The sequence below is a fragment of the Mus caroli genome, chromosome 17 (genome assembly GCF_900094665.2).
Source record: "Mus caroli chromosome 17, CAROLI_EIJ_v1.1, whole genome shotgun sequence".
In the NCBI taxonomy this organism is placed as follows: Eukaryota; Metazoa; Chordata; class Mammalia; order Rodentia; family Muridae; genus Mus; species Mus caroli.
In genome coordinates this window covers 40,968,641-40,988,831 of record NC_034586.1, presented here as the reverse complement: position 1 = coordinate 40,988,831, position 20,191 = coordinate 40,968,641, and the positions used below count along the sequence as shown (strand labels likewise).

The 20,191-nt window shown below is 46.6% G+C and overlaps 1 protein-coding gene across 2 annotated transcripts in view; it reads right to left on the bottom strand.

Moving 5' to 3' along the window:
• The window catches only part of Clic5 (chloride intracellular channel 5), a 149,718-nt gene that overhangs the window by 9,324 nt on the left and 120,203 nt on the right, over positions 1-20,191 (bottom strand). For both annotated transcript variants that reach the window (XM_029471464.1, XM_021149513.2), the window contains exon 5: positions 2,299-2,480. In XM_029471464.1, the coding sequence (XP_029327324.1) occupies positions 2,299-2,480 (182 nt within the window). The remainder of the gene's footprint in view (positions 1-2,298; positions 2,481-20,191) is intronic.

Sequence of the window (20,191 nt, the reverse complement as noted above, 5' to 3'; positions counted from 1 at the left end):
CCATCCAGAGACTGCCCCACCCAAGGATCTATCCCATAAACAAGCACCAAATCCAAACACTATTGCATATTCCAGCAAGATTTTGCTGACAGGACCCTGATATAGCTGTCTCTTTTGAGGCTATACCAGTGCCTGGCAAATACAAAAGTGATGCTCACAGTCATCTATTGGATGGAACACAGGGCACCCAATGGAGGACCTAGAGAAAGTACCCAAGGAGCTAACGGGCTCTGCAACCCTATAGGAGGAACAACAATATGAACTAACCAGTACCTCCCAGAGCTTGTGTCTTAGGTTGAATATGTAGCTGAGGATGGCCTAGTAGGCCATCAATGGGAGGAGAGACTCTTGGTCTTGCGAAGATCATATGCCCCAGTATAGGGGAAAGCCTGGGCCAGGAAGCAGGAATGGGTGGGTTGGGAACAGGGCGGGGAGTATACAGGGGACTTTTGGATAGCATTTGAAATGTAAATAAAGAAAAAAAAATATATAAAAAGTTATCACGCTTGGAAAAGGCTATTGTTCTCGAGGAGACAATGTCAAAATGAGATGGTAAGACATAGACCATGGTAAAAAGCAGGAAACTGTTTGGTTGTAAGACCCTACTTCCTGTTGCTCTAGACAGTTGCTGTCAAATAGGAAGGGGGTCACGGCAGACTGAGGAGATGACTGAGTCAGTAAACTACTTCTTTGCAAGCCTGAGAGCCTGAATGTAGATCTCTAGTGTCATCCACACATGAAAACAGCTGTGGTGATGCACACTCCCAGTGCTGGGAGACAGAGACAGAAGGGTCCCTGGATTTCACTTGTCAGCTAGTCTAACCAAATTAGTGAGCTCTGAGCTCAGTGAGACACCCTTCCTGTCTTAGGAGAACACGGTGGAGAGATTGAGGAAGCTACCCACTGTTAATGTCTAGCCTCTTTACACACACACACAATTTAGATGTGTGCACATGTATGCAGTGTATACACACACACACACACACACACACACACACGAGGGGCTGAGATATCTGTTTAGAGAACTCAGAGGGAATCCAATTGCTGTCTTCCAATAGATAAAGGAGGACAGAGATGATTTGCATTGCTCCTGGGAATCTCCCTGAGCTCCATATAAGGAAAGATGCTATAATAATCAGAGCTATGTGAAATAGTAAGACAGAGGGCTCCTCATCACTCAGAAATGTGCCATTACACTGCACAAACGGTGGTCACAGACACAGCAAGAGGGAGGCCAGTGTGGGTTTGGAGGTTGTTTGAAATAATCCCTAAAATGTCTTCTTAAGAACATTCAAACTTTTTTTTTGTTTTTGTATAGGGAAGGACTGTAGCACATGGTGCCGATGGTCGGCAGGTTCATTGACAGCAAGAGGGTGCTTTCTGCTCCACTCCTTTGCAGCCTTGATTGCCCCAGACAATAGAGTGGAAGATTGATGGATAGGTACTATATGGAGCTTCTACAGGGTCTGTGCATGGGGATGTATGAAGACCCAGGAGGACCCATCTAATGCGGGTATGAAAGCAAGGTAGGATAACTCCAAGAGGTTGTGATGCAACTATACACACAGTGGCATTGTACTTACTATACATCCCACCCCTATAGTGTAATGAGCAATTTCATATCATGCTCAGTCTCAAAACAACCCTAGAAACAAACAATATATGACTATTTTATAGATGAAAATGAAAGCTCAAGGGCTAGAGACATGGCTCAGTGGCTAAGAGCACTGGCTACTCTTCCAAAGATCCAGGTTCAATTCTCAGCATCCATATGGCAGCTCACAACCATCTGTAATTCCAGGTCTAGAGTATCTGATACACTCTTCTGTCTTCCATGGGCACCAGGCACATACATAGTATGTATACATACATACATACATACATACATAGACATATACATGTACATGCACATATACATGTATAGACATGTATATATGTAGATATATATGTAGACATATATGTGTAGGCATGTGTATATGTCTATATACATGTATATATACACATACATATATAGACATGTATACATGTTTACATATATGTAGACATATGTACATGTTTGTGTGTGTGCGTATGTATGTGTGTGTGTGTAAAACACCTAGAAATACACTTCTTTTAAAAAATTGAGAAAATTAAATCTTAAGAGAGGCTGTTCACCAAGCAAGAAGTGAGGGCTGACCTTGGATCCCTGATAGATCTGACTTCAGAGCCCAAATTCTTGATTTTGCTTACTCTCCTTGATGCATCCACCCCACTGGCTGGGCCTAAGATGAAGCTAGCATCCATGAACAGACCTCTTACCTTGACCACATGCAGCTTGGGCAGCAGATTGCAGTCGGCCAGGGTCAGCTCATCCCCATCCAGGAACTTGCGCTGGGACCCCTTCTCGTCCCCATGGGTGTTGGTGTCAATCTCCTCTGGCAGAGGGCTGTTCAGGTAGTCATCCAGCTTCCTCAGTGCCTTTGTCAAACCTCTCTCAAGGGCTGGCATGGAAGAGAGAGCAAAAGAAGAGTCAGTTTCCTTCTTGCCAAAAACATTCATGGGCACTTCGACGTAGACTATGCTGAGTCGCTTCTCGTCACTGCTCTGCCATTTCAACACATACAAGTAGACTCCTGGTGGTTAATAGCGTGACTTTATACAAGGACACAAACCCTAGACCTGGAGCAATGGTTCAGGGAAGTTGCTGCTATACCAACCACTGGAATCTATTTCCCAACACTCACGTCAGGCAACTGATGGCCACCTGTAACTCTAGGTCTAGGGAATCTAACGTCAGGCAACTGATGGCCACCTGTAACTCTAGGTCTAGGGAATCTAACGTCAGGCAACTGATGGCCACCTGTAACTCTAGGTCTAGGGAATCTAACGTCAGGCAACTGATGGCCACCTGTAACTCTAGGTCTAGGGAATCTAACGTCCTCTTTTGGCCTCTGTAACCTCAAAGAAACAACACCTAAAGGATGATGAAGTGGCAGAAGACCTTTATAGTCTTGTCCTGATTAATTAGCAAATAATTCATTCAAACCCACAGAAGCATAGACCCTCTTGGTCACAGAGGGGTGACCTGGAAATTTTACACCTGAATCCTCAGGGTCGTTGTAGAATAGATGGATGTCATTAATGTCCCTGTGATGTACCTGTGACATCAGCCCTGCTCCTCAACCCCACCAAGACTCTGATATACAATATGCTCCTGAGTACAATGAGCTCACAGGAGTCCCAGCTGCTCCACGTGGCAGCAAATACAAGAGGGACATTGGCACCCCAAGAAGCTGGGAGGCCTGTTATCCTTCTCGTGAAGTCCCAGATGTGTCTTCCATTAATTAGCCACTCCCACATAACCCACTTTTGTTTCTGCATAGGAGACCTTTTGTTTGAGACAATGGAGGGACCCCAGGCTGAGACAATGGCACTGAACACTTCCTGGAATGTTTGGAAACCTGCTAGAGGCTTTCTCAATGCTTCCTTCTCCCTGGTGTGGCATTTGAACTCCTCTTCATCATCTGCTTTGTGTTTCCAGTTTGGGAGAACAGAGTGAGAAGGGCTGGGAAAAATGCTTGAATTCCCTTCAGCGATTGTCTAGACTGTGATGGGATTACCAGACTATTCAAGGGCTAAAACAGAGGGTGGGTACTAGACAATACTTATTATGCTTTTCTCCCCAATGTGATCGCATTTCAGGCTGGGTTTGTTTGCTTACTTAAACCTCTTTAGCCCTTTCAGGGATAGAGTGGGGCAAAAAACCAATCACAGTGGGAACAGGAAAAATATAACACAATATTTTCGGTTAGTTTCTGTTGTCCTGCTAAAACATACTGATAGAAGGTAATGGAGGTGAGGACTTGCTGATCATCTTTGCAGGGAGGTCACAGAGGCAAGAAGAGCCTGAGACAACTGATCATATCACATCCATAGTCATGAGCAGAGAGAAACAAATATTCCCTCTGCCTAGGGAATGGCGCCACCCACAGTAGACTAGATCTTTTCATATCAATAATCAGGATAATTCCTGGTCAACCTGATCGAAGTAAATCCTAAGCTGAAACTCTCTTCCCAGGCAAATGCAAGTTGGCATTTTTAAAAATGACAATTACACAGGGTAGAGCTGTTAAAATTTGGCCAGTTGCATTGTCCAAGGGATATGAAGGAATGTGCAAAGGAAAAGAAGACATTTTTCAATTCCTGACTTCAAACAACTCTTTGGAGGCCTGGAAGACCAAAGAAATTGGGCAAAGAGGCCTGAGGCAATGATGGAGACCTTAGAAGACTAGGTCTGGAGAGATTTCAACTGTCCATCAAACAAGCTCTAGAAATGGAAGGGCTAAAATTTAGTAACAAGTCTAATTGTGTCCTTGCATCATTACTGCAACACAACACACGGCGTGTGCATTCTGATCTCGCTCCCTGTTGGTCAGTCACTTAACCTGTAGTTCTGTATTCCTGATCAGGAGCGTTGAGGTTGGAGTTCATGTTAATCATGGTAGAGACACAAGATGAGAAGCAGGAAAGAAGCCAGGTGAACTGCAGCTACCCTCGATTAGGATTTTCCCCAGAGTAGACTCACTGTTAAGGCTAGAGCATCAAGGTCCCTTAACTGAAGAGTTTTCCTCAAGGGCTCAGGTATGATTTTGTTCACTGCCTTAGTGATGTTTATTGAATTAGTTTTAGGCACCTTAAATCCCCTCTGTGCCTCTCTGACCCTGGTCCCTCTCTGTGGCTCCTTACCTATTGAATGACAGTTTCCTCAAGTTACTAATGACAACGAGGATCTCTAGGTCTCACATGGCCCTTTGTAGTCTCACTCAACTCAGGCAGTGGAAGGGGAGTTCCCAGTATAAGGGTCTGGGCTGTACCAGATTGGTCAATGGTTATCACTGTTATTTTGTGACTCAGCTCAGCTGGTGTCCTTCTGTCCAGATCCTTCTCTCCAGTCAGTATATTCTTCAACATTCCAAGATGCAACAGAGAATGGGCTGTCTTGAAGTGCCTCAGTTCTGAAGGCAAGACTCAGAAGTCAGGCTTTCTTTCCCTTGCTCCCTCATTTATATTTTAAATTGTTTGGGGGACTTATTATGAGGCTTAGACTGGCCTTATATAATTCATAGAACTGGCCTCAATAACTGGTTACAGTTGACCTTGAACTTTGGACCCTCTTGTTTCTACCTCCCTCGTGCTAAGATTGAAGGCATGTGGCACCATGCACTCTCCCTTGTTATGTTTAATGGCTTAGTTAATAGTCATCACTAAGTCCCTGGCTCCCTCCTGGGTGACAAGCTGTGTAGAAAGGAATGGCCTCGAGGGAAACAGACCCGCCACACCTATATGCTGAGACACATCCAGACAGACAAGGCAGCGGAGGCAGTACCTGCACACTCTCTTCCAGCTTCCTCCCTCCTTTCTGCTGGCTCAGTCCTGGAGCTACAAGACTAAATGATCTCTTTTGGTTGATGGCATTCAGGTCATGAAAATACTCTGGTAAAAGGGATAGGAAAGAGACGAGGATGACGAGGCAATATGAACTCCTCCAGAGTGCATGTTTGAAATTTTGCCTCTGAAAGACTTCCTTAGAGATGCTGGCTGGGGTTACTAACCTCAGACAGACTACAGCACCCACTGACCCATGATGGCTAATGTCCCATGAACTTGATGGGCACCCAGACTTTTAATTGCTCTGGTCCCCTCTCTGCCTCTGCTCCCCATAAAGATTTATTTTGTCTGACACACAAATGCACTGGGTAAAAAATATGCAATGAGGAAAAAGGGGAAAGAGTTCATAAATATTCTCAGCCATATGAAAACAATCTCAATTTATTTCTCTCTCTCTCTTTTTTTTTTTAAGAAGGGGGAAAAAATCCACCCATTCCGTGATGGTTTCCAGATTCATTGAGGCTGCTATTACATAAGAACCAATATTGTTTTCTCGTCACAGAGAAATAATGAGTTGGGAATGGAATATAGTCTTAGCAAGGCATGGGGGGCTGAATGAGTAACAGGAGCTGCGATTCCAACCCAGCTTCCATCAAGTTCCTCAAGCAAGGCTCAGTCCTGGTTTGCCAGCATCTGGGCAGAGCAAGTGAACTGATGAGCATCAGGCCAGAAGCACCTCTGAATCTCAGAATCCACACAGAGAGGGTACACTTTGGGAAGACGGAAAGCAGGTCTGGGATCAGAAGCTCTGTAGGTTCTCCTGTGGATCTTTCTCTGTCATGTGTACTTCTCCAGGTATGCATGTGTTACACACACACACACACACACACACACACACACACACACATATTCATATAAACACAAATAAAAAGCCTTAAAAAATAAATTAGGGAAAGAGATGTCTCAGTGCTTAACAGCACCAGCTGCTCTTGCAGAGGACTTGGATTCAAGGTTTGGCACCTATGCTGTGACTAACAAATGGCCAGAACTCCAGTTCAGGGGATTCGATGCCCTTCTCTGCCCTCTGCAGACACTGTGTGAATCCAGCGCAGACATACATGCATGCAAAATATTCATACACACAGATTAAAATTTTGTTTAAGAAAGGAATCAAGGCCCACCTCTGACAGAGGTCTGCAGCCTACCTGGGTATATGCCCAGCTCTTATGTGGAAAGGAGATCATGGCTGCTAGGTGCTGACCCCAGGTTGTGCCCCCCTCCCCCTCTCCCTTCACTCCATCCAGTGCTCCTGTAAGGATAGTTCTCACAGCAGGAAGGCAACACTCTCTCTGTTTTCTAAAGGGACTTCAGAGTGTGGTGTCTTTGTTGCGTTAATACATGAAGGGACAAAAGTTAGTATTTATTCTCACTTGACACTGAAGGAAACTGAGTCACAGAAATACTCAAGGGACATCTGCATATATATATATATATATATATATATATATATATATATATATATTATATACATTGTATATACATATATATACACAGCCACATTCTTGAAGCATTAAAACCACTCCTGAGGTATACGTGAACATATGCTCTTTTTTTAAAAATGCTTCCTCATGGGATTCTATGCCCTGAGCAATGGGAAAATAACAATTTATTAATCTCTTCTGGATTATAAGCTAGTCTGATGTAATAGTCCCCCTAGAGAATTCTCAGTCTCTTTTGCATAGACGTGCTCCGTTTCTCAGACAGACTGTCTCTCCCTTGCTCTTCTCCATGTGTCAGTGAGGCTGGGTGGGGAGGATGCTTGTTACCTCATGGCACTGGGTGGGGGTGGGAGCTAATGCAAGGCTTGACTTCTTTCTAGCATGAACATGGAGATGCTGACTCTAAAGGTGAGTTGTATACAGGTCTCCCCTACTTGCTGGAAGGCGTTCCAAGCAAAGCATTACATGGGTCTCTTAGACACATATCCAGGCGGCTGGCTTTCCTACCTCTCTCAGTTTTTCTTCATCCACGAATCCTCTAAGGCAGTGTGGTTCCCAACCTTTCCCAATGCTGCAACCCTTTAATACAGTTCCTCATGTTTTATTGACACCCCCCCAGCCATAAAATTACTTTCTTTGCTACGTCATAACTGAAATTTTGCTGCTGTTATGAACGCTAATGTAAATATTTTATGTGCAGATGGTCATAGGCGCCTGCTGTGAAAACATTATTCCATCCCCAAAGGGGTCTCGACCCAGAGATTGAGAAACCCTGCTCTGAGCCTCCCTTTCAGCTGTTCTATGCCAAGCAGTCTAGCGACAGCACAGCAGCAAATCTACTTTGCTTGGGAGCATGAACAGAAGGGTTGTCTGTCCTCTGTGAGCTCTCCAGATAGGGTTCTTGGTGGGTGAAAACTTAAAAGAAAGGCTAGAATTTAGAAAATCTCAGGCAAGTAGGTAGGTATGCCGTACCCCAGAATTAAACACCAAAACTGATATCCACCCTGACCTTAGAATCTTAGTTAAAATGGGGCTGGAGAGATGTCTCAGTAGGGATAGGCTTGCCTTCAGTTTGGCTCATCAATACCCATGTAAAACTCAGGCACTAGTGTGTAACCCCAGCTCACCAGGGGATGGGGGCAGGGCATCTCTTGAGATTACTGACCAGCTAGTTGAGAAAGTAAGCCCAGGTTCACAGAAAAGACTCTATATTAAAAAACAATCCATAGAAGAAAATTTCGGAAGTTGACCTCTGTTCCCCCCTCACACACACACACAGACAGAGACAGAGAGACAGACAGACAGACAGACAGACAGAGACAGAGAGATAGAGACAGAGATCCTTTTTTAAATATCCTAATCTCTCAAGTTGAAATATGTATAACTTGAATTACATATTCTCAGAAATGTAAAGAAAAAATATTTTTCATAATATTAGCTCCAAATATACATACATGTCAGGAGCAAAAACCTGGTTTTAAAATCTGAGACATTTGATCTCAGGACTCAAACTCTCCCACTCTGCAGACCACTGTGAGTGCCAAGGGCTATTCCACTGGGTACCTATGTGTTCTATCACCAGCTACAGACTGCCTGTACATCTCTAGCTCCTTGCAAAGGAAACATTATTTCCTTATACCATACCTTCCAACAAATCTGAGGACACATTTGCATCCTGCTTTTAACTGTTGGGTTTCAGTAGACTCTCAATGCTTCCAGTCATCCAGAATGGTCTAGAAGCTTCCAGTCATCCAGAATGGTCTAGAAGCTTCCAGTCATCCAGAATGGTCTAGAAGCTTCCAGTCATCCAGAATGGTCTAGAAGAAGTGGTCAGCTAGTATGGAGCCTGGCAGAGTCACCCACATCCTTTCTGAACAACAGAGGCCTTGCCTGTGCTGGGGGCCAATGCTGTGTAAGGAAAAGTGAAAAACCCGGCTTGGATTTTCTCTGTGAAGGATGAAATATGGAGACACTGTGAAGTACTGGAGAACTGGCTAAAATGTCTACTTCTCATCAGAGCGCATGTGAGTATAAAAGAAAGAGGCACTAAAGTCGGATGTGGTTTGAGGGAGACTCAAGTGGGAGTCTCTAGCCATCATACTGTTGGAAACACAAGAGAAATGATTCCACACCTTGTTGACATCTGAGAGTTAAAAACATAAATGAGGCCGGGTGATGGAGATTTAAAAAATATCCAATAAGAAGAATTTGACATCCCTTCTCTGTCACCTTTTGGAGGAAGCTATTTTTTTTTCTTGTGTCCTGCTATTACATAGGAGGAGATGTAGAAGAGCTGAATTGTTCTGAACCAAACATCCAGGGGACTCGGAACTGCTGCTGGAATAGTTCATGTCCACGAAGAACAGAGGGGATGGAGAGGAGGCTGGCCAGTGACATATTAGTAGTGTCACATTGAGGAAGTCAGAGACGCTGTAAGGAGATCTTTATAGATGTTCATCTTTGTGGTTGCCAGTGTGGTCCCTCTCTGCCTCCAGTATGTGAAGCCTCACATAAGGTTTGTAGTCACTGTACAGGTTTAGGGACTCAGCCTTAGTCAGGTTATCTGAGTAAGGGGTCAGATGGGAAACAGGTAGACTGTGGGGTTCAGCTGCCCACAGGAGAGGACCCAGCAGATAAAGTGAGAGGTCTCCGATGACTTCTCTGACTCACAAAGCATGAGGTCCTCAGAGCCACTAGGTCAGAGCTGGAACAGGATTCTAGAAGAGAGGAAAGGGCTTACTTGGAGGGGTGGTAGCTTCCTTCGTTGAATCTGGGCCTCTGGCTACGTTCACACATCATCAGGGTCCACAAAGGACAGAGAACCAGAACCTGGGTCAGGGGTGTCAGAACCAAGCACCAAGGCTGCCATTGGGGGGTCCAATGCAACAGGTGACAACCTTCCATGACGTGTCTGTCACTCACAAATAACTTGCCTTGAATTCTGCTGTTAGCAATGCCTGTTTCCTGGCTGCTGTCAGGCAACTTCTGCAGGGTCTGAAGCGGAGTGAGGACCTAGCAGAAGATCTAACTTAGGATCATTATTACGACTCGAACTCAGGTGTTATGTGAAGACTGGTATACTGAGCAAACTGGAGGTCAACTCAAGGCAGACGGTTGGGTGTGGGAAGGAAAGTTTTGAACACTAGAACTTCCTGGGCCCAAGGGGGATCCTGGGGGATACTGGAGGATGACACATGCATTCAGAGTTGAACCTACCATTGTCTGGAATCATCCCCTAAGGTCCTGCCTTATTTTCTCCTGTCTGTGTTCAACATTCTTGGTCTGATCCCTTGGAGAATTTGAGCCCACAACTACCATCAGACCAATACCCCTGGGCACGCTCCATTGGCCAGCAAAGTATGTGTCAACAAGTCAAACCCAGCTCTGGGAGAGCCAGGAACTCATCTATGGAAAGCAATGCCCCGGTCTCCATGTCCAGACAGTGGCTTAAATACAAATGGCGAGAAGACAAACTGAAGCAAGATGCCATGGCCCTCACCCCAGGTCCCTGCCATGCCTGGGAGGGGTCAACAGACTAATGGGGAATCTGCAGTTCCTTCTGCCATGGTGGGAACTCTTTGCTCTGGAAAGAAATTCTTCCCTGGATGAAGGATAAAATGATCCCCTTAAGTATTTAGGATGCTGGACACTATGGGTCCTCCACCCCAAAAGTCACAGAGTGAACAGAACCCTCTCGGATATGTCCCCAAGGAAACAGGGGACTTTCCTTTAAGGAAAACACATTCTCTATGAAGCCAATTCTCTGAGCTTTATAGAGGAATCAGTGCTTTGAAGAGAAGATCTTTTTCATGTAGCTCCACAGGCCAGCTTATTGTTAGCAGGCATTTATGTGGACAGTACCCAACAGCACACACACACTTTGTATTTAAAAGACAGAGTCTTTGGTGGTTGTTTTACTGTGTTTAAATCATGGTTGTGGTGAGGAATTTGGGGCAATTTCAGCATGCTGCTCATACAAGACATTTTTGAAGGATGATATTGACGATATAGACAAGTTCCAGGTGCAGATATTTTTGTAAATCTCCTCAAAGCCACAGTACATTCGTAGAGAAAAAAAAAATGTCACTTTTACTTCTTCAAATTAAGGGCTCCATACAACCCGTACCATGCAAGCCTCTCACGTGTTTATTTATTAGTGGTGGAAGAAGCAGGATGGGGGAGGGAGGGAGGGGGGGAGAGAGAGAGACAGAGAGAGAGAGAGAGAGAGAGAGAGAGAGAGAGAGAGAGAGAGAGAGAGAGACACGATGTTCCTGATTAGTGGCCAGCACTGACTTCAGCCATGGGGCGGTGGCGCCACCTTCTGGCCTGAAGCAGAGAGACTACCTTCCTTTTCAGTAGGAACGTGTGTGTGTGTGTGTGTGTGTGTGTGTGTGTGTGTGTGTGTGTGTGTGTGTGTGTGTGTGTGTGTGTATTTCCTATTAGGCTGCCAAGAAAGTCATAAATGGCTGTAAAAATCAGTCGTATCAAAGAAGGAATGACATATCTGCTGACTGAAGCAGCTGCTGCCGCCAGTGTCATGCACAAGGCTGACTGAGTCAGGGAGGAATCTAGGAGATGTTTACAGTTACTTTACAAACGGTGAATTTTAAGTGTGAGGACACAGTTTAGGTTATCATGGATGTTCAAACTTAAGGGGTGAGCTACCCAGAGAGACGGTCATTATATTGGTTATCTGTTCCTGCATCGACCTGGGTCTTGCTCACCTGTCTTTCTCACCACGAGCACTTATACCAAGGGATTCCATTCCCTATGGCTTGCTTCATCCTCCAATGGCCACATCTTTTGCATGAGAGACCTTGGCAGATGTAGAAACAGCCACCGCCCCGCCACTGCCCTTGTCTGGTTTGGGTGATTCGGTGAATACGCTATACGTTCTTTCTCAGTTGCCTATGTTCAGTGTCTAGTGTGTAGGACGTTTGGTACTTCCTGGTTCCTCATAGATGATGAAGTCTGGGTTCGTGGTGAAGCTGGGCCTGCTGAGTGTATTAGGTGAACACACACATGGTATGTGTTCAGTGAGGACTCGCTGGCTTATGAACTGATTTGATCGTAGTTTTCTAAGTGGCCTGCTCTTGTCTGAAAACTCAGTACCACGTGACTTCTGAAACAATGGATAATTGATTAAATGATTAAATGTGGAACACACTCAAGTCAGGAGCACAGGCCCTGGGGCCAGCTGCTGGGCTGGTGACCCTAGCTCTGCCTTGTTCAGGCAAGGTGAGCTGCTTTATACACCTGAGCCTCAGCCTTCTCATCTCCAAAGTGGGGATGACAGCCTGGTGCACCTCATTTGGGTTAGTGGGCATTAGAATTGAGTCACTGATTGTAGGGGACAGTATCTGGCCCACAGACAGCAGCATGTGACACTGTGTGTGACACGGAAGGGGCTCTGGAGTCTAAGGACCAAGGCAAACATAAAAGCTAATCAAAGATGCAAGACAAAAATAAATCATAAAATAAAATAAATAGCAGCCCTCCCGCTGGTTCTGTTGGGCAGATGTTGTGCTTGACTCATTTTCCTGGGAAGTCACCCTGGACAAATTTAGTCCTTTCTTACACTTAGTAAATGATCATATGGATGGGCACATGTGTGTGTGTGTGTGTGTGTGCATGTGTGCAATGCTTCTGTAGGCCAGATGTCAATGTTGGGAGTCTTCCTCAGTCAGTCATTTCTCACCTTCCTTTTTAAGGACAGTGTCTCTCCCTGAATCCAAAGCTTAGCCATTTGGCTACACTAGCTAGACAGCAAGCCCCAGCGTCTTCCTCCTCAGTGGTGAAATGACACACTTTTTAAAAATGTGGGTGCTGGGAATCCAAGCTTGGGTCTTCATGTCCCAAGCTTGCACTTTTCCCATGGAGCATCTCCCTCAGTCCTCATTGAGTGGTTTCCTTTCCTTTCTTTGTTTCTTTCTTTATTCAAGACAGGGTTTCTCTGTGTAGCCCTGGCTGTCCTGGAACTCACTCTGTAGACCAGGCTGGCCTGGAACTCAGAAATCCACCTGCCTCTGCCTCCCTTAAAGGTGTGTGCCACCACCACCTGCCTGATCTGTTCTTTATAACTCTTTAGCCACAGCCTGGCCACAGTGAGCCTTCCTCCTGCTCACCACAAGATAGAGCAGCCTTGATAGGTACTGCCACATTTCTCAGGTGCACTCAAACTACACCCAGCCTCCCCGCCCCGCCTTGCTTGGAGTAATTTCCTTATGCCTCACCTGCTCCTGTAATTTGAGGACTGCATCTACCCATGCGTGTTGCATGATTCTTACAACAGGAGACTGCGCCTTCTGAAGTTTGAACTGAGAACGCAACAAATTCTGAGCATGATATCCTACTTCTGTCTCCTAAAGTCTGGCAAACTTCACTAACCCAAAAGTACATGGAAATGACGTATCTTTATGGCTGGATCAGAGAGTTCACCATCGGGGGAAGATGGGACAACCAACTTAACTTGAAAAGGGATTACATGCACAAACTCCCTCTTCTCTTCTTTGTTACTGATTAAAAAAAATCCCATATATTGCCCCTCCCTAGGATAGCAGAGTGCCCTGCCAAAAAGACCCATCTTCCCAGACTGCCACCCTCTCAGGTAGCTCTGGTTAATGAGACACAAGTAGCGAGTAAGCTCCAGGCTTCTGGAGAAGACAATGCCAGAAACTCAGATGCAGTATAGAGTTACTCTTTGAGAGATGAAGATATAAAACAAACACTGGGGCCTGGAGAGATGGCTCCATGGATATAAGCACTAGGGCCTGAGTTCAAATCCCCAACATCTATTTAAAAAAAAAAAAACTCATCTCAGCACAGCACAGAGGTGGGGGTGGAGCAAAGATGGGTATATTCTGGAAGTCCAGGGCTAGCTAGCCACTGTGTCTAAAAGGGCAAACTTCTAGTTCTGTGAGCAATTGTCTCAAAGTAACAAGGTGTAGTGAGAAGGGAAGACATCAGACATGCTACTCCAGCTTTGTGTGTGTGTGCAAGGATGCCATACCTGCACATTCACATACTCCTACCATACAACATGCATACCAAAGGCAAACACACATGTGTATGTGTCCACACATGTGCACGCATACACAGAGCCACAGACTGGCCATGGAGAACCAGGAAGTCCGAGGACCTGAGTCCACTGTTTCTGTAAGCTGTCACGTTAGCCTGGGACATGCTGTTCTTTCAAGTTCTTGTCATATGAGAAAAGCAAACTCCTGCTAAGACGTGCTAATAAACATTGTGGAGAACACCCAGGACAGGGCATGGTGCACAGTAACACGCTTCGGAGGTCTGGCTGAGTCAAAGAGGAGAAACGTTTGCTTTAGCTCCTGTAGTCAGGTTTCTATTACACAAAGGAAAACATGCCCTTTATCAGTACTTGGAGGCACTGGAATAGCTGGTGGTTCTATTTGTATTCTAGCACTCTGTACAGCTCCCAGGATGGGATGGAGGGGGAGGGATGTGTGCGGTATGTCTGTATATGTGTGCACTTGAGAATATCCATGTGCACACATGCAGAGGCCAGAAGGGGGTGTCAGGGGATTCTACTCTACCGCTTTCTGCTTTACTGCAGACAACGCCAAATGGCCTAGGAGCTCTCAGAATGCTCCTGTCTCCATTCCCCAGGGGTGCAGGTATAGGCTCACCCTGCCATGCCTTGCTCTTTCACACAGGTATCTGAGGATACAAACTTAGCACCAGCAAATGCTCTAACCTATGGAGCCAGCTCCCCACCTCCTTCTTAGTGGAGCCTGATTGAGCACATGTCTCAAGCTAGGGGCTGAGGCGGCCTCTGGGGATGACCGTGAACAAGACACGCCCTGTTCTGCAGAGTGCCATCAGGATGAGTAGCAGCAGTGTGATGGCTTGGGAACCCTAACGCTTACTTCAGACCCATTGCTTAGGTAACTCCTTCATAGCTCCCCTCGTGGGGACATTCAGCTAAAGATGCTAAAGTCGCAGGTGATGCTGGAACTATTCCTGCCATCCTCTCTGTTTGTTGAAAAGAAAACCACCGGTTTACCAAAACCAGGAAGCAGAGAACAAGGTTGGCCCCAGAAGACAATTGAGCAGCCTGGAGATATAACCACCCAGGAATGAAGGAGTTTAAATAAGCAGGGCTCATGTGCCATTCTTGTCCAGAGATTCGAAACCACTTTGTGTCACTCTAAAAATGCACTGTCCTCAAATGAAGCTGTCCTACATGGTCATTCAAAGCCACTTTTCAACACGACTGGCTGGACATAAACATAAAGACAGCAGTAACAGGCACGCTAAAGTGGGCAACAGGAAGCCCACGGGGTCTCAACCCTGCAGCAGCAGAAACTACAGGCAACTAAAGGATGCAAAAATAAATAAATTAAATTAAATTTTAAAAAAAGCAAGAGAAATCGTCTTCCCGGGAAGATCTCATCCAATGTGTTGTGTCACCCTGAAATAAGTGAATGGAAGAATTTTTTCTGTTTAGTTGAGATCTACTTAATACAATATGTAAGGAGGGTGTGTGAGGACTTTGCTAGTGTGTGTGTGTGTGTGTGTGTGTGTGTGTGTGTGTGTGTGTGTAGAAAGAGGGGAGGGGGTTAAGAAACTTGTTTGTAGACTGCACAAATTTAAGAGATCTGTCACCCATGGTGAGGCAACACTAGCCACAGGTAAAGGAACATACAAGTTTTGTGCAAATCGTTCATCTAACGTTCCTTTATTCCCTAGGTGTTGATCTGAGGCCAGACTAGGCCAGCAGAACTCTTTCTGGTCAGACAGCAGGAAATTCCTCCACACGAATGGCGTTGGTGGTCTGCACTCTACCCTAGTCCAGGAGCCCACACAGCAAAATCTCACTAATGAATGAGCCCACCCACGCAGGACCCACCACTCCTCCCCCCCTCCTCCCACCAGAGCCAGCCCCATTCAACACCCTCACACCACTGCCGACCACCTTCCTCACTACTACCCAAGGATTCATTTTGCTTCTGGAACAAACTTTGTTAAAATTAAAATCACAGAGGCCTCCTCAATAAGGAACCAAACCAAAGACTCTCTAGGGGGAACCTCTGGGCAGCTCCTGGGAGGTGCCACAGGAAGTCACGCCCCTCTCGCTCTCAGCCTCCAAGACCCTCGTGGAAGAAAAGACTAAGGGCGTGGGGCCTGCCAAATCTTGGAGGTGGGTCCCACAGCGCTTGGGTTGTTTGTTTTTACTTGCAAGAATGCTAATCAAAGCACAATGTTAACCTAACCAACCAACAAAATATCAGGATCTGGCAAGTGGCGGGCAGGGGATCCAGGGCCAGGCAGCCCGGAGAGTTCCTCTGTGGCCGACCTGCTTATTTTGGAAGGAGAACCTTGGAGGGTCTGGCCACCCAGGAACCCAAAGATAACCACATGATGGCAGCCCGCCTCACCTCCACTCAGGGCTTCTTTCAGCCTGAAGTCTGTTGTTCCAAGTTGGTACCTAGTCTTGATCTCTAGCGGTAGCAGCAAGTATTCCCAACGGAATGAATATGAAGCCTCCAGACACAACCCTGCCTGACCCCTGCAGGGCCTCTGCGCCCATATTCCCCACTATTCCTGTTATCTTTAAGTCCGTTCTTTTATCTTTTTTCCAGACCCTGGAGATTAGGGGGTTGAGTAGGTAGAGGCTGGGCACAGGCCTAGAAAAGCCAGGCTATCACACTGGGGCCAGGGTATGAGAGGACGCTGGGAGGAAGGGGAGATTCAAGTGTCTTGCTTTTGGTGTACTGAACACACACATACTATTTTTACTGTGGCTTGCCACATTCTGGGAATTGGGGGGGGGGGGTTGGGAGTTAAGCTGGCTTCTGTCCCCAACAGCAGTGTGCATTCATGACACTCAGGGGCAGGTGCGGGCTTTGATAAAGGGACTCGTTAGTTCTAAACTAATGGCCCTCCCAAGCTGCTCAAAACCTTTTCAATATTTCTCTGTTTTAGGCCAAAGAAGTTCGTAAAGGTTCAGAGCAGTGGGAGAGAAAGCAAGAGACAGACTGGGTGCAGCTTGTCAGGGTCTGTCAGGCCTGGTAGGCATATCCTTCCCTAAATATGGAAGGTAGCTTGGAGACATGGTTTGCTTTGGAACTCCCAAGTCAAGATTTCCAAGTCTTCCAAAGTTTGCAGATCCTCCAGCTTTTCCGGGACTGGTTTCTCTTCCTACCAGCAGAGGGCAGCACACGCCTCTCTATCAGTGGGAAAGGCCCGCAGCAGAGGGCAGCCACAGAAACCGCAGCCACAGCTGCCCTAGTTAGGTGCTGGGAGCTAAGAGCTCCCTCGGTGTGCAAGCAAGTGTTTAACTGATGCGACAATGTTACAGGGGAAGGTATTGTTTCAATCTCCTCTTCGCAGACTGGAGTCCAGAGACTACATGAGAAATGGCAACATTCCAGAGTGAGCCCACTGCTCACTGCCCATATGTATGTTGTCCTAAGCTAACGTTGATCTTTATTTTATTTTATTTTTTTGGATAGATAATTGAAGGGCAGGGAGGGGGAGTGAAAAGAAAAAATATTTTGTAACATAGCAAAAGGGTGTGAAGTTAGTATTTCAGGATCCACAGATAACGTTTTGTTGAACACAGCCACATGCAATTGTTTGTGGATTTTCCGGAGTGCTCAGAGATTCCAAGGACCTTGCTGAGTCGAGTTAAGAGACAGTTCGTACAGTTTGCCCAATCCACACTTTTTCCTATCTGACCCCTCACAGAAAGATCGAATTAGCCCTATCCTAAGACTAGAGTGCCTGCAACCCGCACAGACACATAGGGCCAGAAAACGTCATGACATGGGCCTGGGCCTGCAGCAAAGCTTCATGGGCCTTTCCAGAGAAATAGAAAGAGAAGAAACAGGCTTGGGGTGCAGAGAGAACGGGAGTCAATATAAGGGAGACCGGGAGGGTGCAGCCCAATGTCAGGCCAGAGCCAGGGCTTGCATGGAGAGAGAATACAAAAAGTGTCAGCTCCTGGCCTGGACTCACGGGGTGGGAAGGCAAAGCACAGAAGGAGAAGCCAAAGAAACAGAGACAGCAGCCCCTCGCTCAGCGCTCAGCTTCTAGGGTTCAAGTCAAGAATGTTTGTTATTCTTAGGGGAGCTTGGTTTGTTTTTATCTGCATGGGGAACCAGGTTACACTGACTGGGAGCCTTATTTTTGCTTTGTCTACTTGGAAGTTCTGAACCATGCTGGTAGCCCGTCATGCCTGTCAGGCAGGTAGTTCTGGGTGGTGCTAGTCCTGGCTTAGACACACACACACACACACACCATTTAATACACCTTTCCTGTTAATTTTTTTCCTCACTTTTTTCCAGTGAATGGTGCTTTACTTCGAGGAGCAAAGAGACTTTCTAGAACAAATGGAGAATTCATTTTAAATAGAAAAGTTCCCCAAGACAGAAAGACATGGGAGAAGAAATAAGAGAGAAGTGGAACCCAGAACAGAGATGAGAAGGGGGAATTCAAATAGGGGAAAACCACACTCAGCTCAGAGATGTATGGTCAGAGTAAACCAATGGAGTAAAACTCCCGAACTGTAGATGATTTACAGAGTCCACACTCGGAGGCTACAACTGAGGGTGTCAGCCCCCTCTCAGGAAATGAGAGCCCTCCCCACACCCCCAGAAGTGGGATCTTCAGAGCTCCCCACTCTCCCATCTCTGTGGCATGTCCACCGAAACAGGGGACCAAAGACAGTAACGGTCAACCAAGGGGAACAGAACAGCAGATCTTGGTCTCAGTCTAATGCATACGTATGCCTGTTCCTTGCCAGCTAGAAAGAAAACACAGGAGAATCTGACCCTCTTCCCCAAAACAGGGATGGTAATTCTGGGCAGGAATGTTAACTGTAGCTGAGGGAAACACGATAGGGTTGGAAGGAATAAAAAGGGACTCGCAAATGAGTTAATAAGAATAGAGAATTAACCATGTGTGTTCCATCCCTCGCTAATTTCCTGGAATGCGCCATATGGTACAAGACATGAAATGTGTCCTGGGAACCGATAGGTTTGAAGGGCAAGGAAAAGAGAGATTGAGAGGAGCAGGAAGAGCCGGCGGCCACACCTAAATTACAGTGAGTAGCTAAAAGGAATCTGAGAGAGCCAAGTGATTTGGCAGAGAGTCTCGGCTCCGTTCTGATGGTGAGTGGGAAGCTGAGTGCCCAGAAGGAGAAGCCTGCATCGTCCTGGGAGATGGCAGGGAGCAGCGTAGAGATTGGCTGAAGTACAGTGTAAAAGAAACCCCTCCAGGGAAGAGGGGAACCCACGGAGAAAAACTGAGGTCCCAGCAGAACACATGCCATGCCCTTGCAGTGGGAACAGGCAGGGCCGCTTGGACTACTAAGCCTCTGCCCATCAAGGCTCATCTGGAGTTCCCTGTGCCCTGGTTGCATCTCCTAGGAGGGAGCAGAGGTGGAAGGAAAGAGCAGTTCACAGCAGCATCTCAGACAGAAATGACAGGAGGGAGGGAGGGAAGCTGGACTCCACCACGTGGCCGGGTGACAGCAGGCATCTCTGCCTACCAGGGACTTCTGGGATGGTACAGGATGTGCCGAAGCGCAAACAGGAGCTTGTACTCCACTACAGGAGTCTGGAGACCCCAGTGCTAACCAAGTGGGAGTGTAGAGGACCCCTGCAGCCCACAGCCACATCTAATGGACCACTCTTCCTCATCTGAGAGGGTCCTTCCTGGGATCATGAACCCTCTCTCTAGGCTTCTGATTCTATTCAGTTACATCTCAACATCTCCCCTACAAAGCAGGAAAATCCTGATTCTTCACTCAGCTGGGGTCTCCCTGAGAAACACAGTTAAAGGAGACACAGAATTCCAGAATTGCTCAGCAAGCAAGACCCATGGTCTTGAGCACTACGAGGTTTCCCACAGATACCCCTGGGCTTTTCTCTTTAAGCTTTCTGCTTGCCCATAACCTCTCCCTCCCTCTCCCTCCCTCTCCCTCCTTGTAGGCTGGTGCTTCTGAAACACACACACACACACACACACACACACACACACACACACACTCTGACTTTCCTCAAACAGGTTCCTTAGGTGTTGACTTTAGCGTTCTTTTTACTCCAGGATTTAATTCCCCAAACATAAAATCCCTCAATGCCCCCTCCCTCCCTCCCGCAAGATAAAGTTGTCAGCCTTAGAAAAACAGCTCCGCCAGGATGAAGACCCTTATTTCATAGGAATGAGTGTGAGATGCACAGCCATTCTTGTGGTTTCACGGATGGAGGAACAAAGGCAATCCCCCCGTGCCACGAGCCCCACAAGAGGCAAGGTTGGCATATGAACCCAGGTCGCAGTGAGGAGTTGAATTT